Genomic DNA, 19684 nt, shown 5'->3' on the forward strand with positions numbered 1-19684 from the left:
ACTCCTGCTGTAGTAGTACTGCTGTAGTACTCTGATGAAGTCCTGGACTGAAACATGTCAGTGTGACTGAAATCAGAAGTAAAATATTTATCTTCAGCATGTCGCTCATTCCTCAGATTAATTATTAAAGAGCTGGAATGCTGCTCCACCTTCACCTGGAGAACCTCAGCTCCGGTTCTGTTGCAGGCATCTGTGTTTCCATCCAGCAGCTTTACAAGTACTAAATGATCTCGTTGGATCTGTGGAGCAGTGGATCGGACTGTTCTTCTAGAACTCCGACTCTCCCAGAACTCAGCGGCCTCGTCGATCAACCAACATCTACCAGGGCTCAGCATGAGCAGAGGATACGATTCAACCTCACGATGGGTCTGAGATGGTGTTTGGAGGTTTGAGTCTGTGTGGATCAGCAGAACCTGGAACTAAAGATTAAAGCTCAAAGCGTCTCAGCATCAGCTGACTCAGATTGAACCCTTTTACAAAAGCTGATTTAAATAGATTCCCAAAATAAATAAAATAATGATCCTGATGTTCAGATTCAACAGGCCCGAAATCATGAAACCCCACAAGTAGAAGTAAAGATGAGCTTTGCTAACAGACCCTGGGAGCAGCTCATCACCCAGCAGGTCTGCTTTGGGTTGCTGCAGGGCAGGTCCATGTCCAGGACCAGTGGGGGGCGCTTCTGGACTCTCCAGAGAAAGTCTGCCACGTAATCCATAATCTCTGATGCCCCGGCACAACCAGAGGAGGACGTCCGGGGAACCGGATCCGGCCAGAGGAGGACGTCCGGGGAACCGGGCCCAGCACAGCCTCCACTGGGGCTATACGGACGAGACAGAAGCCGATCCGTCTTTTCTAACAAGTCTAGAGGTTAAAGCTGTAGAACTGCTCGGTTTAATCAGGCCGATGGTTCCTGTGCTAAAAAGTGCAGGTTTCTGCTGGAGAGGAGGAACTGCTAGAGACTAGTTTCTCTTCTGGAGGCTGTAAAAGTGTCTTCATGTAACAGAACCTTTCAATTTTAATACTGACAAGATGCTCTGATAAACCTACAATCACACAAACATTTTAGTTACGAGCTGCTCCACCACCTGCTCCATCAGCTGCTCCATCAGCGCTACAGACGGTGGATGGTAAGACAGCAGGATGCCTCAAACATGGGGAAGTTTAAAAAGAAAAAGCTGAGACTGGAGAGAACAGAGGGGTGGACAGTACGTCACCCAGTTCTTCCAGAGGCGAGGAGGTTGGTTAGTTCGTCTGATGGAAAGTTGTGGAACATCAGCTTTCATATAAGCTGCTCACTTTGCTCCATATTAGCTTATATTTCTGAAGAAACTCTGCATTTTATTCATTTCACTGTTTTAGTCCAATAATCAAGGCAGGCAAACGATTAGCTAAAAAACATCACGTATGTTCGAACAGACACGAGAGCAGCCGAAGCTGCCCCTCCCCCCTCGAACACGCCCCCCTCCCCGCCCCACCTGAACACTAAATTAATTTTAAAATAAATTAGACTTCATGTGTTGCTACATGAGGAGACGATGACGTGGAGGATTGGTAGTCAGATCAGTTTCCCTTCACATTGTTGTAAAACAAATAGGTGGAGGCCTCCAGACAAAAGGACTGATGCTGTTACACATGACATTACATGATTGGAGATACTATATAATAGAACAGCTGGATAGAATAGAAAGCTGGACTTCAGGACTTGAGAAGTGGTTTTCCAGGGAGAAAACTCCACATTGGTTCTTGGTGAAAAACGCTGAGTAAGGACAGTGATGGTGAATGAGACTGACTCAGCAATAATGCACCTTTACCTCTCCTTGTTATCTTATTACACAAAGTTCTACCTTGTAAAATGTGATTATTTAATTTTAAAGACGTGTCCAGCTGTTGTTTGGCTGTAAATCTCCACAGTGGTTTGTTTCTAACCGTTTTACATTCAGTTCATATAAAACAATAAACCATGTGAGGTCCTAGTTTCTGTTTCTGAGCCTCATTTATTTGTAGTTTTTGATGGTGTTTTAGCTTTGATTTGTTTCTCCACAGATTATAAACGCATTTCATTTTCATGGAGGAGGTTATTTTGCATTTAAGTTTTCTATTTTAAGTAATTGATCTTGAGATAATTTATTGTTTAAGTATTTAAAAAAAATAGATGGTTTTTAAATATAAAGTAAATGAACTTCATGGTATTTGTAGTGCTTCACCAAGTAGCCTGTCATGTTTGCTCACAAGCATGATGGTCACAATATCATTAAAATTGCTCATTTTATGTATTACAGTTTCAAAATTTTTTTTTTTGGGGGGGGGGGGTGGGGGGTTCATTTAAGTTTGTTTTCATAGGGCCCAGGATCCCTGGCAGCGCCCCTGGCTGTAGATGCTGATATCCAGGCACGAGGAGATGCTGCAGACAGAGTTTAACCTCTTAAAACCCTTCAATTTCCCCCATATATGAGTTTTTATGGATAAAAGAGTAGAGCAGCTATCCTACTGGACCCTTGCTGACGTAACAGGAGCGTAACAGTACAGCTGCAAATTCATCATGTACTTTTGTAACTGGTCAGAAACAAGCGCAGCCTGGAAGCATCCACAGCGCCTAACATGTGGAGAAACATGTGGAGAAACATGTGGAGACACATGTGGAGAAACATATGGAGAAACATGTGGAGAAACATGTGGAGACACATGTGGAGACACATGTGGAGAAACATGTGGAGACACATGTGGAGAAACATGTGGAGAAACATGTGGAGACACATGTGGAGAAACATGTGGAGAAACATGTGGAGACAGTGAACATGATGGATGAAGGAAGTTTTATTGAACCATGTTTTTCTAAATTTCCTCTGAGTCTTTCTATCAGCAGTCTGACAGACTAGCTAACTAGCTAGCTTTCTTCAGCTGGTCTCAGGCTCTTCCAGGTGAGCTGGTTTAACCCATTACAGACGGGCTTTTGTGGGTGTCTGTCTCTGTGTCATTCAGGAACTTGGAGTCGTAGTCGACTATAACTCAAGCGTTATCTTCGTTCAGGAAGTCGAGGCTGTCGAAGTCCGGGTCACACTGGTACGGCCGTTTTCTTGCCGGGCAGTTGTCACGTTGTACAACAAAACCCAGAAACTTTTGCTGTATTTTATCACTGCTGACACACAGAGCGCCCCCCCGCCTTGCATACTGGGTTTGACACCTGTTTACATCTCCGATGCAGACCCAGGGCTTATTCTGGTCTTTGGCCACGCACCACTTGGAGTGGTCAGCTGCAGGGTTCCACTGACCCACATCAGTTTTTATGGTCTCAATGTTGAGCACAGACTTTCCGGCCTCACAGTGGGACTCGTCCTGCTAGTTGCCCCACACCTGGACCAGCATGTCACTCTTCAGGTCTTTGGCGATGGTGTAGTACAGGTCTCCATCTGCAAGAAGAAACCAGGTTACAAACCACTCGGTCCTGTGATGAGAAACTTAAACACAAATTATGTAGACAAGGAAACCAAAGTCCTGCATCATGTTATTCTAGCAGGGATCCCCAGTCCTGGTCCTGGGGGCCACCGTCCTGCAGGGTTTAGATGTTTCACGGCTGCAACACGCCTGACTCAAATTAGTGGGCCACTAACTGACTTGTGCTTGAACTCCAGGCTAGTTAACGTGAGTCAGGTGTGTTGCAGCCTTTAAGGATCCCTGGTCTAGAGCAGGGGTTCTCAACCTGGGACCAGGCCAGAGCAGGGCCTTTTCAATATAAGTCCTAAACTAGATTTTAGTTCAGGTTCCAGTGGGTCAGAGCAGGAAAACAACATAAAACCTAGAAATAAGGCAAACTCCACATTTTCACAGTTTCAGTACAAAGATGAAATTTTCATAATCTGTCCCTTTAGAAAATGTTATGAACATTTATGGAGAACATTTTAGGCTCAGTTACAACTTTACATTTTTTTTTTTCATATTGTATTTATTTTATTTGATACTTTGATAATATTTATTTTAGATCTAAAATGTAAAATTATTATTTGTGGGACTCCAGAGGCAGCTGATGGGTATCGGCGGGCTAAGCGGAGCGTAGCTTCGGCGGTCGCTAAGGCAAAAGCTCGGGCGTGGGAGGAGTTTGGAGAGGCCATGGAGAATGACTTCCGGACGGCTTCGAGGAGATTCTGGTCCACCATCCGGCGGCTCAGCACTGTGTACAGTGGGGATGGGGGGCTGCTGACCTCGACTCGGGATGTTGTGAGGCGGTGGAGGGAATACTTCGAAGACCTTCTCAATCCCACCAACACGTCTTCCGATGAGGAAGCAGAGTCTGGGGTAGCTGGTGCTGGCTCTCCCATCTCTGGGGCTGAGGTTGCTGAGGTGGTTAAAAAGCTCCTTGGTGGCAGGGCCCCGGGGGTGGATGAGGTCTGCCCAGAGAGACTCAGAGTAGAGCCGCTGCTCCTCCACATTGAGAGGAGCCAGATGAGGTGGCTCTGGTATCTGGTCAGGATGCCTCCTGGACACCTCCCTGGTGAGGTGTTCCTGGCACGTCCCACCGGAAAGAGGCCCCGAGGAAGACCTAGGATGCCTGGATGGACTACATCTCTCGGCTGGCCTGGGAACGCCTCGGGATCCCTCCGGATGAGCTGGTGAATGTGGCCGGGGAGAGGGAAGTCTGGTTTCCCTGCTTAGGCAGCTGCCCCACGACCCGACTCCAGATAAGCAGAAGAAAATGGATGGATGGATAGAAATATGTATTATTATCATTTTTATTAAATATATTCATAAATGTATAAAATATTTTATGTAAATATACAAATTTGACATTACATCAATTTAATTTAAAAAACATGTAAAACACTGTGTTATATCTGTTTACTGCCTGAGTTTCTGTCTTGGTTTCGGGTTATTGTTTACATCGCTGGTGTGGCGCTCTGTCGTTAGCACCTTCTCTCTACAACCAGCTGAGGCCGTGCTGCGGGTTACACCCACTGAGGCCACACCCACTGAGGCCACACCCACTGGTTACTGCTCAGGTAAAGCAGATAGAGGCGGTTTCAGCCGGTTTCAGTCCAGCAAAGTGGGATCTGCTGTGCCAAATGCAGGTACTTTACCACACATGGTGCACTGAAGCGTCAGCCATTGTCTCAGCCCACGTCGGGTTAAGACCACAAAAGGTAAAGACCTGCGAGTCCACCGAGCAAGGGTATGAGCTAAAACCTCCTCACTACTAAAGCAACACACGATGTGCTTCAAACCATCCCTGTCAGACATGGTTACAGACCAAGACGTGTCACCCATAGACACCACAATCCACAAAACCTGTCCTTTCCAATGGCATGCACGTCGGCCACATCCTCTGTTACCTTTGGTCTCTGGAACTGTCAGTCTGCAGTGAACAAAGCAGAATTTATCAGTTCATTGATAAATGTCTCAGACATTCAGGTCCTAGCCCTGACTGAAACCTGGATCCGTGTAGAAAACACAGCTACACCAGCTGCCCTTTCTGTCGATGCAGAATTAACCCAAACACCTCGCTCAGCTGGACGAGGAGGTGGAACGGGCTTTCTTATTTCTACAAAGTGGAACTTTACCTCTCCGTCCTATGGCTAACTGCTCATCACCTGAGTATCACCAGTAAAGGTCTCTACACCCATCACTGCATACGTTCTGGTCATTTACCGCCTCCGGGTGGCAGTATAGCTGAGTTTGTCTCTGAAATGGACATGATTCTCTCTGACATTCCTGATGATGGCACACCACTAATTGCCATGGGAGACATGAACATTCACATTGGCAAACCACAGCGACTGACTTTCTGGCTCTCATCTACTCTTTCAATCTCAAACTGGTTCAGACTCCTCCAACACACAAAGCTGGTAAAACTCTTGACAATCAAACCTGCAGTAACTCATATTATCACCTCCTCTCTTAAATCCGGTGTCTTTCCTTCTGCCTTCAAGCAAGCTTGGGTTCCCCGCTGCTGAAGAAACCCACACTCAACCCAGCCCAGGTTGGAAACTACCGGCCGGTCTCACTGCTTCCATTCATGTCTAAATTACTAGAGCGTGCCGTCTTCAGTCAGGTCTCACAGTTCCTCCAAGACAACAACCTGTTAGATCCATATCAGTCTGGCTATAGGCAAGGTCGCTCTACTGAAACTGCTCTTCTGTCAGTTACTGATTCCCTACGGGTTGCCAGATCCGCTGGTCAATCCTCAGTCCTTATACTGCTGGACCTGTCTGCTGCCTTTGACACGGTCAACCATCATATACTGTTCTCCACACTCTCAGAGCTTGGCATCTCAGGATCTGTCCTCTCGTGGTTTACGTCCTACCTCACAGGGAGATCATTCCTTACCACCACAGATAAGTGTGCAGCTTGACTCCATCACGCTTGTACCTACGTCTTCTACCAGGGATCTTGGTGTCATGGTAGACAACCAGCTGACCTTTAAGGACCATGTTGCCTCGGTTGCTGGTCTTGCCGATTTGCTCTCTACAACATCAGGAGGATCAGACCCTACCTGACTGAACACACGACCCAGCTCCTGGTCCAGGCTCTGGTCATTTCACGCATTGACTACTGCAACTCCTTACTGGCTGGCCTGCCTGCATGCTCAGTTAAACCTCTACAGATGATCCAGAACGCAGCAGCACGTCTGGTCTTCAACCAGCCCAAAAGAGCTCATGTCACTCCGCTGCTAATCGCTCTCCACTGGCTTCCAGTTGCAGCACGCATCAGATTCAAAGTTCTGCTTCTGGCTTACAAAACAATAACCCAAACGGCTCCGGTCTACCTTCACTCCTTAATCCAGAGCTACACTCCCTCTCCACAGTTACGCTCTGCCAGCGAAAGACGCCTAGTGCTCCCACCACAAGGTGGCGCCACATCAGTAGCTAGACTCTTCTGTTGTTCCCCGGTGGTGGAACCATCTACCAAACTCCGTCCGATCCGCAGAGTCCTTATCCACTTTTAAAAGCAAGCTAAAGACTCAGTTGTTTAAGGAGCATTTCCACACTTAGATTAACTCTTCTACTCAGAATGAGTTAGAAAGATTTGTCCAGATCTTTGGTTCAACCAGGTACTGAAGAAGCTGCTGCACTTATACCGAAGATGATGTTGTGTGATGAAATCATAATGTTTGTATTTAAATAAAATGACTTACAAAAAATACAAACAACTTAAAAAAACAAACAAAAAATAAAAAGGTTATGCACTGCCTCTGGGTCAAACTGGACTCCAGTCTGACTACAACTTAATGATGACGTCCATCTTGTTTGAATTGTGTTGCTTGTGTTGTTCTTCCTCTCAAATGTAAGTCGCTTTGGATAAAAGCGTCTGATAAATGAGTGTAGAATAGAATAGAATAGAATAGAATATTCTTTACATTATTTATGTACATACATTACATTGTTTCTATGTTGTGTTTCCATCAATATTAACCTTTTTATTTTATTATTTAATTGAAGGATATATTGGTTTTACATATTTACATATTCAGTCCAGCTTCCAGACCAGCATGGTCTACAAAACCAGCAAACATTAAATTCCAGCTACCTGGAAAATCTAGTCTTGACAGGTTCACCGGCCAATTTACGGGCCTTGGATTACCGGCCCTGTAATGGGCCTTGGTTCACTGTCCCTGTAACGGGCCTCGACGGGTTAACCAGCTCTGTAACAGGTCTTGGTTTACCGGCCCTGTAATGGGCCTTGGTTCACTGGCCCTGTAATGGGCCTTGGTTCACTGGCCCTGTAACGGGCCTTGGTTCACTGGCCCTGTAACGGGCCTCCACAGGTTAACCGGCCCTGTAATGGGCCTTGACAGGTTCACTGTCCCTGTAATGGTGCTTGACAGGTTTACCAGCCCTGTTTCGGGCCTTGACAGGTTCACCGGCCAATTTACGGGCCTTGGATTACCGGCCCTGTAATGGGCCTTGGTTCACTGTCCCTGTAACGGGCCTCGACAGGTTAACCAGCTCTGTAACAGGTCTTAGTTTACCGGCCCTGTAATGGGCCTTGGTTCACTGGCCCTGTAATGGGCCTTGGTTCACTGGCCCTGTAATGGGCCTTGGTTCACTGGCCCTGTAACGGGCCTTGGTTCACTGGCCCTGTAACGGGCCTCGACAGGTTAACCGGCCCTGTAATGGGCCTTGACAGGTTCACTGTCCCTGTAATGGTGCTTGACAGGTTTACCAGCCCTGTTACGGGCCTCGACAGGTTCACCGGCCAATTTACGGGCCTTGGATTACCGGCCCTGTAATGGGCCTTGGTTCACTGTCCCTGTAACGGGCCTCGACAGGTTAACCAGCTCTGTAACAGGTCTTAGTTTACCGGCCCTGTAATGGGCCTTGGTTCACTGGCCCTGTAATGGGCCTTGGTTCACTGGCCCTGTAATGGGCCTTGGTTCACTGGCCCTGTAACGGGCCTTGGTTCACTGGCCCTGTAACGGGCCTCGACAGGTTAACCGGCCCTGTAATGGGCCTCGACAGGTTTACCGGCCCTGTAACGGGCCTTGACAGGTTCACTGGCCAATTTACGGGCCTTGGATTACCAGTCCTGTAACGGGTCTTGGATTACCAACCTTCTAATGGGCCTTAGTTCACTGGCCCTGTAACGGGCCTCGACAGGTTCACCAGCCCTGTAACGGGCCTTGGTTCACCGGCCTTGTAACAGGCCTCGACAGGTTCACTGGCCCTGTAACGGGCCTTGGATCACCAGGCCTGTAACGGGCCTTGGTTCACTGGCCCTGTAACGAGTCTTGCTTCACAGGTTCATCGACCCTGTAATGGGCCTCAACAAGTTCACCAGACCCGTAAGTTGAAGGCCTTTGAGGAACTTACAAGGCCTCACCACTTCAGTACAGTTCACTTAGAAGGAACTAAAGTTGAACAGCTGAAAAACCAAAAGAATCAAGTTGGTGCCATGGTCCACTTATAGTCCAGACCTCAACCTTCTGGACAACCTTGCTGTGGTGGGACCTTCAGAGAGCTGCTACATTGGAAAGAAGGGTGTCTGTTCATTGGCTGGAAGAAGGAGGACTCTTTGTTCAGTTTTTAACTTAAACTGGAAGCTGTGCCGTTCATCCATCATGAGGTTGTAAAGATGAAGAAATCTCACCTTCTTCAGTGTTTGACTGTTGCTTAGGAATGGCTTTGAAGGTTGTTCCTTGATCTGATGTCAGCGTTGGGAAGTCACTGGTGGGTGGAGTTAGTTTGGTCCATTGGACAGCGTGTTTCAGTTCATCATGGAAGCTGTCTGGAATATCATGTTCATATGGAAATGCGCCGATGTACTGCAGGTGTTTTCCTGAAAGCATTAAACCAGAACATTTTACTGCAGGTCTTCCTGAGAGGCTCCTTCAAAACTTTCTCTGATTACCGATGTTTTTGAACTCATTGTATTTGAATGTTGCACAGATAAAAATCTGCCCTTTCTTTAAACCACTGGGAGGCCAGAAGTTGTTCTCGTTTCTTCTGTAAGGGAACTGTGGTGTGCTGTGTAGAAGCCAGACCCCTGTCCTGGTTTTGTCCACCATCAGAACCCCTGTGGAGCAGAACAGACCAACAGCAATTCAGAAAACTCATGGAGCTGCTTCAGGAGCTTGTTGACTCCAGACACGCGGAGTCAGGACCAAAACCTCATGGATGACCTAAGCTAGGGGATCAAATCCCCTCTACATACTATCCTCAAGGGGGCTAGTTTTATATATGCTTTATATGAGCACACAGTATTTACAGCTGTTCTAAATGTCAGATTCCTCAGAGACAAGATGTTTTTACCTTTACTGTGGCCAAACTGCCTGAAATCTGCTTGGCATCCTGGAGGCTGGTCGCTGTAGCTGATGAAGCCAAAGTTCTGTTCCTACAAATGATTCACAAAGAAAAGCTTCATTAGCACTACTGAAGGAAACAGACCTATGGTTGGTGGGTCATTTGGTTGGTTAGTCAGTTGGTTGATTGGTTGTTTGGTTGGTTGGCTGGTTGGTTGGTTAGTTAGTTGGTTGGTTGGTGGGTTGGTTAGTTGGGTCATGGGTTGGTCGGTTGGTTCGTTAGTTAGTAGGGTCGTGGGTTGGTTGGTCGGTTGGTGGGTTGGTTAGTAGGGTCGTGGGTTGGTTGGTTGGTTGGTTGGCTGGTTGGTTAGTTAGTTGGTTGGCTGGTTGGTTTGTTGGGTGGTGGGTTGGTGGGTTGGCTGGTTGGTTAGTTAGTTGGGTAGTGGGTCGGTTGGTCGGTTGGTGGGTTAGTTGGTTGGCTGGTTGGTTGGTTAATTAGTTAGTTGGGTCGTGGGTTGGTTGGCTGGTTGGTTAGTTAGTAGGGTCGTGGGTTGGTTGGTCGGTTGGTTGGTTAGTTAGTAGGGTCGTGGGTTGGTTGGCTGGTTGGTTAGTTAGTAGGGTCGTGGGTTGGTTGGTCGGTTGGTTGGTTAGTTAGTAGGGTCGTGGGTTGGTTGGCTGGTTGGTTAGTTAGTAGGGTCGTGGGTTGGTTGGTCGGTTGGTTGGTTAGTTAGTAGGGTCGTGGGTTGGTTGGCTGGTTGGTTAGTTAGTAGGGTCGTGGGTTGGTTGGTCGGTTGGTTGGTTAGTTAGTAGGGTCGTGGGTTGGTTGGCTGGTTGGTTAGTTAGTAGGGTCGTGGGTTGGTTGGTCGGTTGGTGGGTTGGTTAGTAGGGTCGTGGGTTGGTTGGTTGGTTGGCTGGTTGGTTAGTTAGTTGGTTGGCTGGTTGGTTTGTTGGGTGGTGGGTTGGTTGGTTGGCTGGTTGGTTAGTTAGTTGGGTAGTGGGTCGGTTTGTTCGGTTGGTGGGTTAGTTGGTTGGCTGGTTGGTTGGTTAATTAGTTAGTTGGGTCGTGGGTTGGTTGGCTGGTTGGTTAGTTAGTAGGGTCGTGGGTTGGTTGGTCGGTTGGTTGGTTAGTTAGTAGGGTCGTGGGCTGGTTGGTCGGTTGGTGGGTTGGTTAGTAGGGTCGTGGGTTGGTTGGTGGGTTGGTTAGTTGGGTGGTAGACTGATTTAATATTTCATCGGCAGGTTTGCTTGGTGCTGTGTGGCTGATTGGTTGCAGTTGTAAAGCAGCACTCTGCTCTGCTCTCAGCATTGCTTGTGGATCTTTCTGCTTCTATCAGATCTTCTTTCCTTACTTGTCTGTTTTTTAACTTTTGGTTTCTGTGTCTTTGAGGGAATAAAAAACACAATAAAAAGTGTTTCATTAATAAATACTGATTCTAACCATTCTTCGAATGGGTGTAAAGATGGGCTGCAGTGTGTATGCGAGTGCACCCGTGGGAGAGTTGATATTGTTCTTCTTCGTCACTTGTCCGCTTGGATCGATGAAGATGTAACTTAAACCAGCAGGTCCTTTGTATATGATGTACCTGATGGTGAAGACAGACAGAGAGACGGTCAGTCTCATCAATCCCAGTAAATCTGCCTGCTCGTTGCGACTCAGAAAGGCCTCACCAGTCCACATCATGGTTGCTTTCATCTTTGCAGCTCACACGGATGCCTTCACAGCTCCAGCAGAGCAGACAGGAGGTCAGAAGCAGCCTCCACATCTCCCTGAAACACAGCAGACAGCTGCTGCATGTTAACCTGCTTCAGTAGCTGAGGAGCAAGCGTAGACCTGGACCCTGAGGCCGAGCTGGAAACTAAACACACCACCCAGGTTTCAGGCTCAGGGTTAAAGCCGGAAATGTGACGAAAAGGTGAGTCCACATCTCGCCAACACAGCAGGTTAGAAGGCAACATCATGTCTGCCCATCATGGGAACTCATCTGAAACCGGTTCAGGCAGGTCTCTGGTCCTTAATCAGCTCATTATGCCTTTTCTAACCTTTTACAGGAAGCAGAAACAGACTCACGTTTCTTCGAGGAATCAGATGCTGCAGAAGTCTTCGGTGGTCTTTGGTCTCTGTAACCGAGTCTGGACTTGGAGCTTTTATCCCTCCTCTGTTTACCGGCGGGTTGCACCAGACCGGACCTTGTCCCTCGCTGTCAGGAACAAACAAACCGACCTCCATCTGTGTTTTCCTTGGACCAGTTTCAGTCTGTTTCCCGTAACATTTCTTCACCCCTCCACCCTCCTCTTCTTCATCTGCTATCGTGATTTCAAACTTCAGGTAGTTTGGAAATGAGGGGTGGTGTAGTGGTCCCTCCAGAAGTGGGAGGGACCACTTCTTTGTTTTTTGTAGCACAGAAAACACCTTTAAAGAAAAAGTGATATGCTAGACTACTCTAACTACTCTTTACCTCAAAAGTATTTGCTTCTTGTCTCAGGACTACTGTTGTTTAGAGAGGAGGGGTTATGAAACTGAAAAACCAATACTGGCCCAGAGACCAGAAGACAATAATGCATGTAAACTATTCCTGGAATGACAACAACTCTCTCACCTGATCAGGAGCAGGTTGTACTGCAGATAGAACGACACAGCTGTGTGAGCGTGGTCCATTTCTCCCACATCCAGAACATCCAGATGGACACACCCACACAATCATACAACATTTCTCCGTATCCACGGTTTCAGAAGACACCCAAACCAGCAATCTATCTAAACTTAGCCCGTTTTCGTTTTGGATCCCAACCAGGTGTTCTTGGATTTAAAATCTTTCTGTTAGACAGTCCGTAGGTCTGGCCAGTCGGTACTGATGTCTACAGAAAACGACTGAACTACAGGCTGTAAATGTATTGACAGAAACATGACAACCCAGTCACAGAGTCCATTTTATTTTATTATTCTTCATCGTAAACGGTCAGTTACACACAGTGTACCTGTACTACTGTAGATCCGTTACACACAGTGTACCTGTATTACTGTAGATCCGTTACACACAGTGTACCTGTATTACTGTAGATCCGTTACACACAGTGTACCTGTACTTACTATAGATCCGTTACACACAGTGTACCTGTACTACTGTAGATTAGTTACACACAGTGTACCTGTACTTATTGTAGATCCGTGACTGTCGAGCCCTGACCTGCTTTAACACCATTTACAAGGTCTAGAAAAAAAAAACAAAACCTGTTTGACGTCTTCATCAGAAGTTTTTCCTCCTTCTTTGATGTGGGTGAAGAGGCAGCGTCTCCTTCCTGCGAGCATCCATCCATCATCCATCATCCATCAATCATTCTTCTCTTCTGGCTCTCAATGAAGGCAGACGCTTTTCTTCTCTCTCCCTCCTCCCCACTCTGCCCTGCTACTTGTCCTGTCATCTCTGAGACTCTCTCTGCATTTCTTTCTGAAACCAAAATCTAGAACCATGGATTTGATCAGCTGGTCCCTAAATACAATCGACCAAATTTATTCGAACCGGAAAACAGGCGTAGGGGAGCCTGCTTGTCCTGGCGGAACATTTTCGGCTGGATATGTGATGGATTCCTGGGGAGTGTGGAAACTCATGTACCTGTCGATTCTGTTTGTCGAGGATGCTGAAGACATCTATACATTCGGATTCATGATAACTGGGTTTCTGCTGTTTGGAGCGGGCAGCTTCCTGGCATATCGCAAAATTCGGACACTGTCGGCGGCCACTGGCAAGCTGCCGGATTTCTTTGCCGGTGTGTGTTGAGCTATGAACAATCAGACTCTGGCGTTGCAGGAGCTAAATCGCAACTGGAGGCTATTCGGCTCAGAATGGCAAGCTGGTTGTGATTCTGGAGCTCGTACGCGGGGTGGACATCAACGTGGAGAAGTTGTCGGCTCGGCTGGATGGCAATTGACCCACAAATTCGGATGATTTAGAGTCACCATGGGACCACTGAGAGACTCAAGGCAGACGAAACCGCTCTGGCCTGTTATCTGATTCGGCTCCCTGGACTGGCCTTGGATGGCTGGTTACAAAGTTCTCCTGGAAGGTTATGTTGACTTTTTCCTGGAACAGCTCCCAAGGATGCCCCACTATCATCTGGTGGCGGAGACTGGAGAAAGGAACTGGGAGGAAGTTCACAGGCTCACTCACTGCACACACACACGCATGCACCACTACAGACATGTCTCCCCTGAGGATTCACTGCCTTGGTCGATCCTTCCCCCCCTCCCTCCACTCCCGGGCGGCGGGTTGACTGGATGAGCTCATGTTCAGCTGCGTCCTCAATTGGCCGCGATGGGAGACCCCTCTCCCCTCCCTGCCATTTGTTCTTATGTTGTGAATGTCTGAATTTGTGCTTTTATGTACTGAGGTGTGTTTTTTTGTATCTCAACACTGGACCCTTAGGCCCTAGGCCCAGTGTTGAGATGCCTTTTTTTCTCTAGCCTCATCTTATTCCCCTCATGTTATCATTTTCATCTATATCTAATACAAATATAGGCGCGCCGCACAGTGGCTGCTGCCTCAGTCTGTCTGATCCTGTTTGTGTTTACATGTTGTTGCTGTTACTCTTGGACGGGTTGTACTGGAAACCATTTTGTTGTACCTGTGTCCTGCACTTGTATAATGACAAATAAATCTCTTGTAAATTCGTCCCTCATCCACCCATCCATCAATCATTCGTCTCTCATCCACCCATCCATCCATCTTCCACCCAACCATCCATCCATGATTCATCCATCCATCCAGCCATCATCCACTGGTCTTAGTGAGGACTGGAGTTCTAGGATCTACTTCCCTGGTCTCAGTGAGGACTGGAGTTCTAGGATCTGTTTTCCTGGTCTTAGTGAGGACTGGAGTTCTAGGATCTACTTCCCTGGTCTCAGTGAGGACTGGAGTTCTAGGATCTATTTTCCTGGTCTTAGTGAGGACTGGAGTTCTAGGATCTACTTCCCTGGTCTCAGTGAGGACTGGAGTTCTAGGATATACTTTCCTGGTCTCAGTGAGGACTGGAGTTCTAGGATATACTTTCCTGGTCTCAGTGAGGACTGGAGTTCTAGGATCTACTTCCCTGGTCTCAGTGAGGACTGGAGTTCTAGGATCTGTTTTCCTGGTCTTAGTGAGGACTGGAGTTCTAGGATCTACTTCCCTGGTCTCAGTGAGGACTGGAGTTCTAGGATCTGTTTTCCTGGTCTTAGTGAGGACTGGAGTTCTAGGATCTACTTCCCTGGTCTCAGTGAGGACTGGAGTTCTAGGATCTATTTTCCTGGTCTTAGTGAGGACTGGAGTTCTAGGATCTACTTCCCTGGTCTCAGTGAGGACTGGAGTTCTAGGATCTGTTTTCCTGGTCTTAGTGAGGACTGGAGTTCTAGGATCTACTTCCCTGGTCTCAGTGAGGACTGGAGTTCTAGGATATACTTACCTGGTCTCAGTGAGGACTGGAGTTCTAGGATATACTTTCCTGGTCTCAGTGAGGACTGGAGTTCTAGGATATACTTTCCTGGTCTCAGTGAGGACTGGAGTTCTAGGATCTACTTCCCTGGTCTCAGTGAGGACTGGAGTTCTAGGATCTGTTTTCCTGGTCTTAGTGAGGACTGTAGTTCTAGGATCTACTTCCCTGGTCTCAGTGAGGACTGGAGTTCTAGGATCTGTTTTCCTGGTCTTAGTGAGGACTGGAGTTCTAGGATCTACTTCCCTGGTCTCAGTGAGGACTGGAGTTCTAGGATCTATTTTCCTGGTCTTAGTGAGGACTGGAGTTCTAGGATCTACTTCCCTGGTCTCAGTGAGGACTGGAGTTCTAGGATCTGTTTTCCTGGTCTTAGTGAGGACTGGAGTTCTAGGATCTACTTCCCTGGTCTCAGTGAGGACTGGAGTTCTAGGATCTATTTTCCTGGTCTTAGTGAGGACTGGAGTTCTAGGATATACTTACCTGGTCTCAGTGAGGACTGGAGTTCTAGGATATACTTACCTGGTCTCAGTGAGGACTGGAGTTCTAGGATCTATTTTCCTGGTCTTAGTGAGGACTGGAGTTCTAGGATCTACTTCCCTGGTCTCAGTGAGGACTGGAGTTCTAGGATCTGTTTTCCTGGTCTTAGTGAGGACTGGAGTTCTAGGATCTACTTCCCTGGTCTCAGTGAGGACTGGAGTTCTATGATCTATTTTCCTGGTCTTAGTGAGGACTGGAGTTCTAGGATATACTTTCCTGGTCTCAGTGAGGACTGGAGTTCTAGGATATACTTTCCTGGTCTTAGTGAGGACTTGAGTTCTAGGATATACTTTCCTGGTCTCAGTGAGGACTGGAGTTCTAGGATCCACTTTCCTGATCTTGATTAAAATGTTTTTTTTTTATGAAGCTACCTCCAGCATGCCAAAAACATTAATTTCATATAATGTACTGGGTGAATATGATTTACATGTAGATGTAGCTGCAGTCTCCCTCTGGTGGTCTCAGCCTGTAACTACACCTTCAAACCCAGATGTGTCATGGCCCATGCTCATTCCCGCTTCCTGCTGACCATATATGGATCACCTATCATCACCGCTATTAGGACTACGCAGCTGGAGGATATCAAGTCATCATTCTCATCCCCATATAAACCTCACCCGGACCTCCAGTCATCGCTGGATTATACTACTCACTGTGGTAACCAGTCAAGCTCGAAGTCTAGTTCATATCTTGGTGAAACTGAAAGCTGACCTGTATTTGTTCTCTTTCCCTCAAGCCTCCGACCTGGACCTCGCCATACCGAAAATCCTGTCTGCCCGCTCCAGCCCGTCCTCCAAGCGAACTCATCTTATCCATCTGTAGATCCTCGAATAAAGTGTTCTTTGTTCTTCCCTTACGTTCCCTTCTCCTTGGATCCACACACACCAGCCCTGACAAGATGAGTCAATAGAAAATTATAGAAAACATCACCGAGGATCTATCCTGGACTCGAAGTTCAGAGTTTCTCTGAGGATCATGAGGATGTTCTCCACTGGAGTGGTGGAGAGAGTTCTGGTAACACCACCCACTTCATCATCATTTCCTCCCTTTAACAAGCTTCATATCTGCTCCTCATCCTCCATGTAGAAACCTGACAGTATTGGCATCATGAACAGGTTCCTCCTCTCAGCAGGTCCTTCTGGATAAAAGCTGCACGGGCTGTTCTCTCTTTCCTGTCCTCTCCAACCAGTCCAGGTAGACAGTTGCCCTCCCTGAACCGGGTTCTGGTTCTGGTCCTGTGCAGCTCAGGATGGAGGACTGGATCGAAGTCCAGATTCTATGCAGTCTGTTGGTTTTCCTTCACTACACGGTTATTGATCATGAATCCACCCACACTAGCCTCCACCCACACTATCCTCCACCCACACTCTTCTCCGCCACTCTAAACTCCACCTACACTATTCTCCACCCACTCTAACCTCCAACCACTCTAACCTCAACCCACACTATCCTCCACCCACCCTAAACTCCATCCACACTATCCTCCACACTATCCTCCACCCACTCTAAACTCCACTCACACTATCCTCCACCTACACTATCCTCCACCCACACTATCCTCCACCCACTCTAAACTCCACTCACACTATCCTCCACCTACACTATCCTCCACCCACACTATCCTCCATCCACACTATCCTCCACCTACACTATCTTCCACCCACTCTAAACTCCACTCACACTATCCTCCACCTACACTATTCTCCACCCACACTAGCCTCCACCCACACTATTCTCCACCCACTCTAACCTCCAACCACTCTAACCTCAACCCACACTATCCTCCACCCACTCTAAACTCCACTCACACTATCCTCCATCCACACTATCCTCCACCTACACTATCCTCCACCCACACTATCCTCCACCCACTCTAAACTCCACTCACACTATCCTCCACCTACAATATCCTCCATCCACACTATCCTCCACCTACACTATCCTCCACCCACACTAACCTCCACTCACTCTAACCTCCAACCACACCATTCTCCACCTACACTCTTCTCCACCCACTCTAACCTCCACCCACACTATCTTCCACCCACACTAACCTCCACTCACTCTAACCTCCAACCACACCATCCTCCACCTACACTCTTCTCCACCCACTCTAACCTCCACCCACACTATCTTCCACCCACACTATTCTCCACCCACTCAAACCTCCACTCATACTGTCCTCCACACACACTATCCTCCACCCACTCAAACCTCCACTCATACTGTCCTCCACACACACTATTCTCCACCCACTCTAACCTCCACTCATACTGTCCTCCACACACACTATTCTCCACCCACTCTAACCTCCACTCATACTGTCCTCCACACACACTATTCTCCACCCACTCAAACCTCCACTCATACTGTCCTCCACCCACTCAAACCTCCACCCACACTATCCTCCACCCACTCAAACCTCCACTCATACTGTCATCCACCCACTCAAACCTCCACTCATACTGTCCTCCACCCACACTATCCTCCACCCACTCAAACCTCCACCCACACTATCCTCCACCCACTCAAACCTCCACTCATACTGTCATCCACCCACTCAAACCTCCACTCATACTGTCCTCCACCCACACTATCCTCCACCCACTCAAACCTCCACTCATATTATCCTCCACCCACTCACACCTCCACTCATACTGTCATCCACCCACTCAAACCTCCACTCATACTGTCCTCCACCCACACTATCCTCCACCCACTCAAACCTCCACTCATATTATCCTCCACCCACTCACACCTCCACTCATACTGTCCTCCACCCACTCAAACCTCCACTCATACTGTCCTCCACCCACTCAAACCTCCACTCATACTGTCCTCCACCCACACTATCCTCCATCTCCTCACTGAGAAGAATAAACTACTTTCATATACGTCCGTCTACAAAAGTCTCCAATACTGAAAAAGTCACTAGATTTGTCGCTGGCAACACACACACCAACACACACACACACACTCACACACCGTGTTGGTGTGTGTGTGTTGGTGTGTGAGTGTTGGTGTGTGTGTGTTGGTGTGTGTGTGTGCCCCCTTGAGGTGAGGCAGAGTACTGTTTGCCTCACCGCTGACTTTTCTCTGCACTTTATTGTAGGATAAACAGGAATATTTCTCCCACAAAAACATGAAATAATTACACAGACTGTAGAGAGTCGTGGTGTAAAACACATATTTCTGTAACGTTCATGTTGGCGACATGCTGAGGAACAGGAAACGTGTCATGAACCCAGTTTGTGTTGGACGGTCCAGTCAGAGCTGAGACACAGCTCGTTCCTCCACTGGGTTTCTGCCCTGGATTTGATCAGGAAATACTCAAATTTGGCCATTTTTACTTAATAAACTGTCAAAAACGTGTTAGAGTCATACTGAAAATGCATTTTTAACACAGATCACTGGAAAATATGAATATTTACTGTGTTTTTTTCTTTATCCTGACAGGTGAGGCACTGCTTCACCTGCCTCACCTGACCGCACGTCACTGACCGGGTCCACCTATAGTGCCAGAAGTACCGGCTCCCTTGATTTGACTCTCGGATGAACTTAGTAAACATCCATTCAGCATGACAGTGGCCCTCCCTCTGCAGCTGTAACATCTTCAGCTCTGCTAAGAAGGCGTTCCACAGGTTTAGGAGTGTTTATAGGAATCCAGCAGGGCCAGGATCCGGCAGGACCAGGATCCAGCAGGACCAGGATCCGGCAGGACCAGGATCCGGCAGGACCAGGATCCGGCAGGACCAGGATCCAGCAGGACCAGGATCCAGCAGGTTTTCAGGCATCATCTGTTAAGAGACTCCAGCTAAAGTAAGCTCAGTCTCGCAGAAGGAAAAGTAAATATGGAGTTACTATTCCAGCTGATGTAGAGATAACATCAGGAGGACGTCTGATCCTCCACAGAAGTCTTTATGTGGGAACAAAAAGCTGCTACGAGTGAAGGAAAAG

The 19684-nt window shown here is 47.6% G+C and overlaps 1 protein-coding gene across 1 annotated transcript; it reads right to left on the reverse strand.

Annotated features, from left to right (window-relative positions):
* Positions 1-3236: 3236 nt before the first annotated feature.
* LOC121630039 (deoxyribonuclease-2-alpha-like) lies at positions 3237-11895 on the reverse strand. Its single transcript, XM_041970073.1, has 7 exons — positions 11796-11895; positions 11396-11494; positions 11166-11310; positions 9738-9819; positions 9337-9501; positions 9076-9264; positions 3237-3407 (listed from the first exon to the last, which is right to left on the reverse strand). Exons 2-7 carry the CDS (start codon positions 11488-11490, stop codon positions 3337-3339), a joined length of 747 nt encoding a protein of 248 aa, XP_041826007.1. The 5' UTR covers positions 11491-11494; positions 11796-11895; the 3' UTR covers positions 3237-3336.
* Between the last annotated feature and the right edge of the window lie 7789 nt (positions 11896-19684).

Source organism: Melanotaenia boesemani, chromosome 19 (assembly GCF_017639745.1).
Source record: "Melanotaenia boesemani isolate fMelBoe1 chromosome 19, fMelBoe1.pri, whole genome shotgun sequence".
NCBI classification, from domain to species: Eukaryota; Metazoa; Chordata; class Actinopteri; order Atheriniformes; family Melanotaeniidae; genus Melanotaenia; species Melanotaenia boesemani.

Bases quoted from the DNA above. Each gene is read 5' to 3' on its own strand.
- LOC121630039 (XM_041970073.1), bottom strand. From the start codon at position 11,490: ATGTGGAGGCTGCTTCTGACCTCCTGTCTGCTCTGCTGGAGCTGTGAA. The intron at 11,311-11,395 runs GTGAGGCCTTTC...CTTCACCATCAG, and splicing joins AGCAACCATGATGTGGACTG to GTACATCATATACAAAGGAC. The intron at 9,265-9,336 runs GTAATCAGAGAA...TAATGCTTTCAG, and splicing joins CAATGAGTTCAAAAACATCG to GAAAACACCTGCAGTACATC.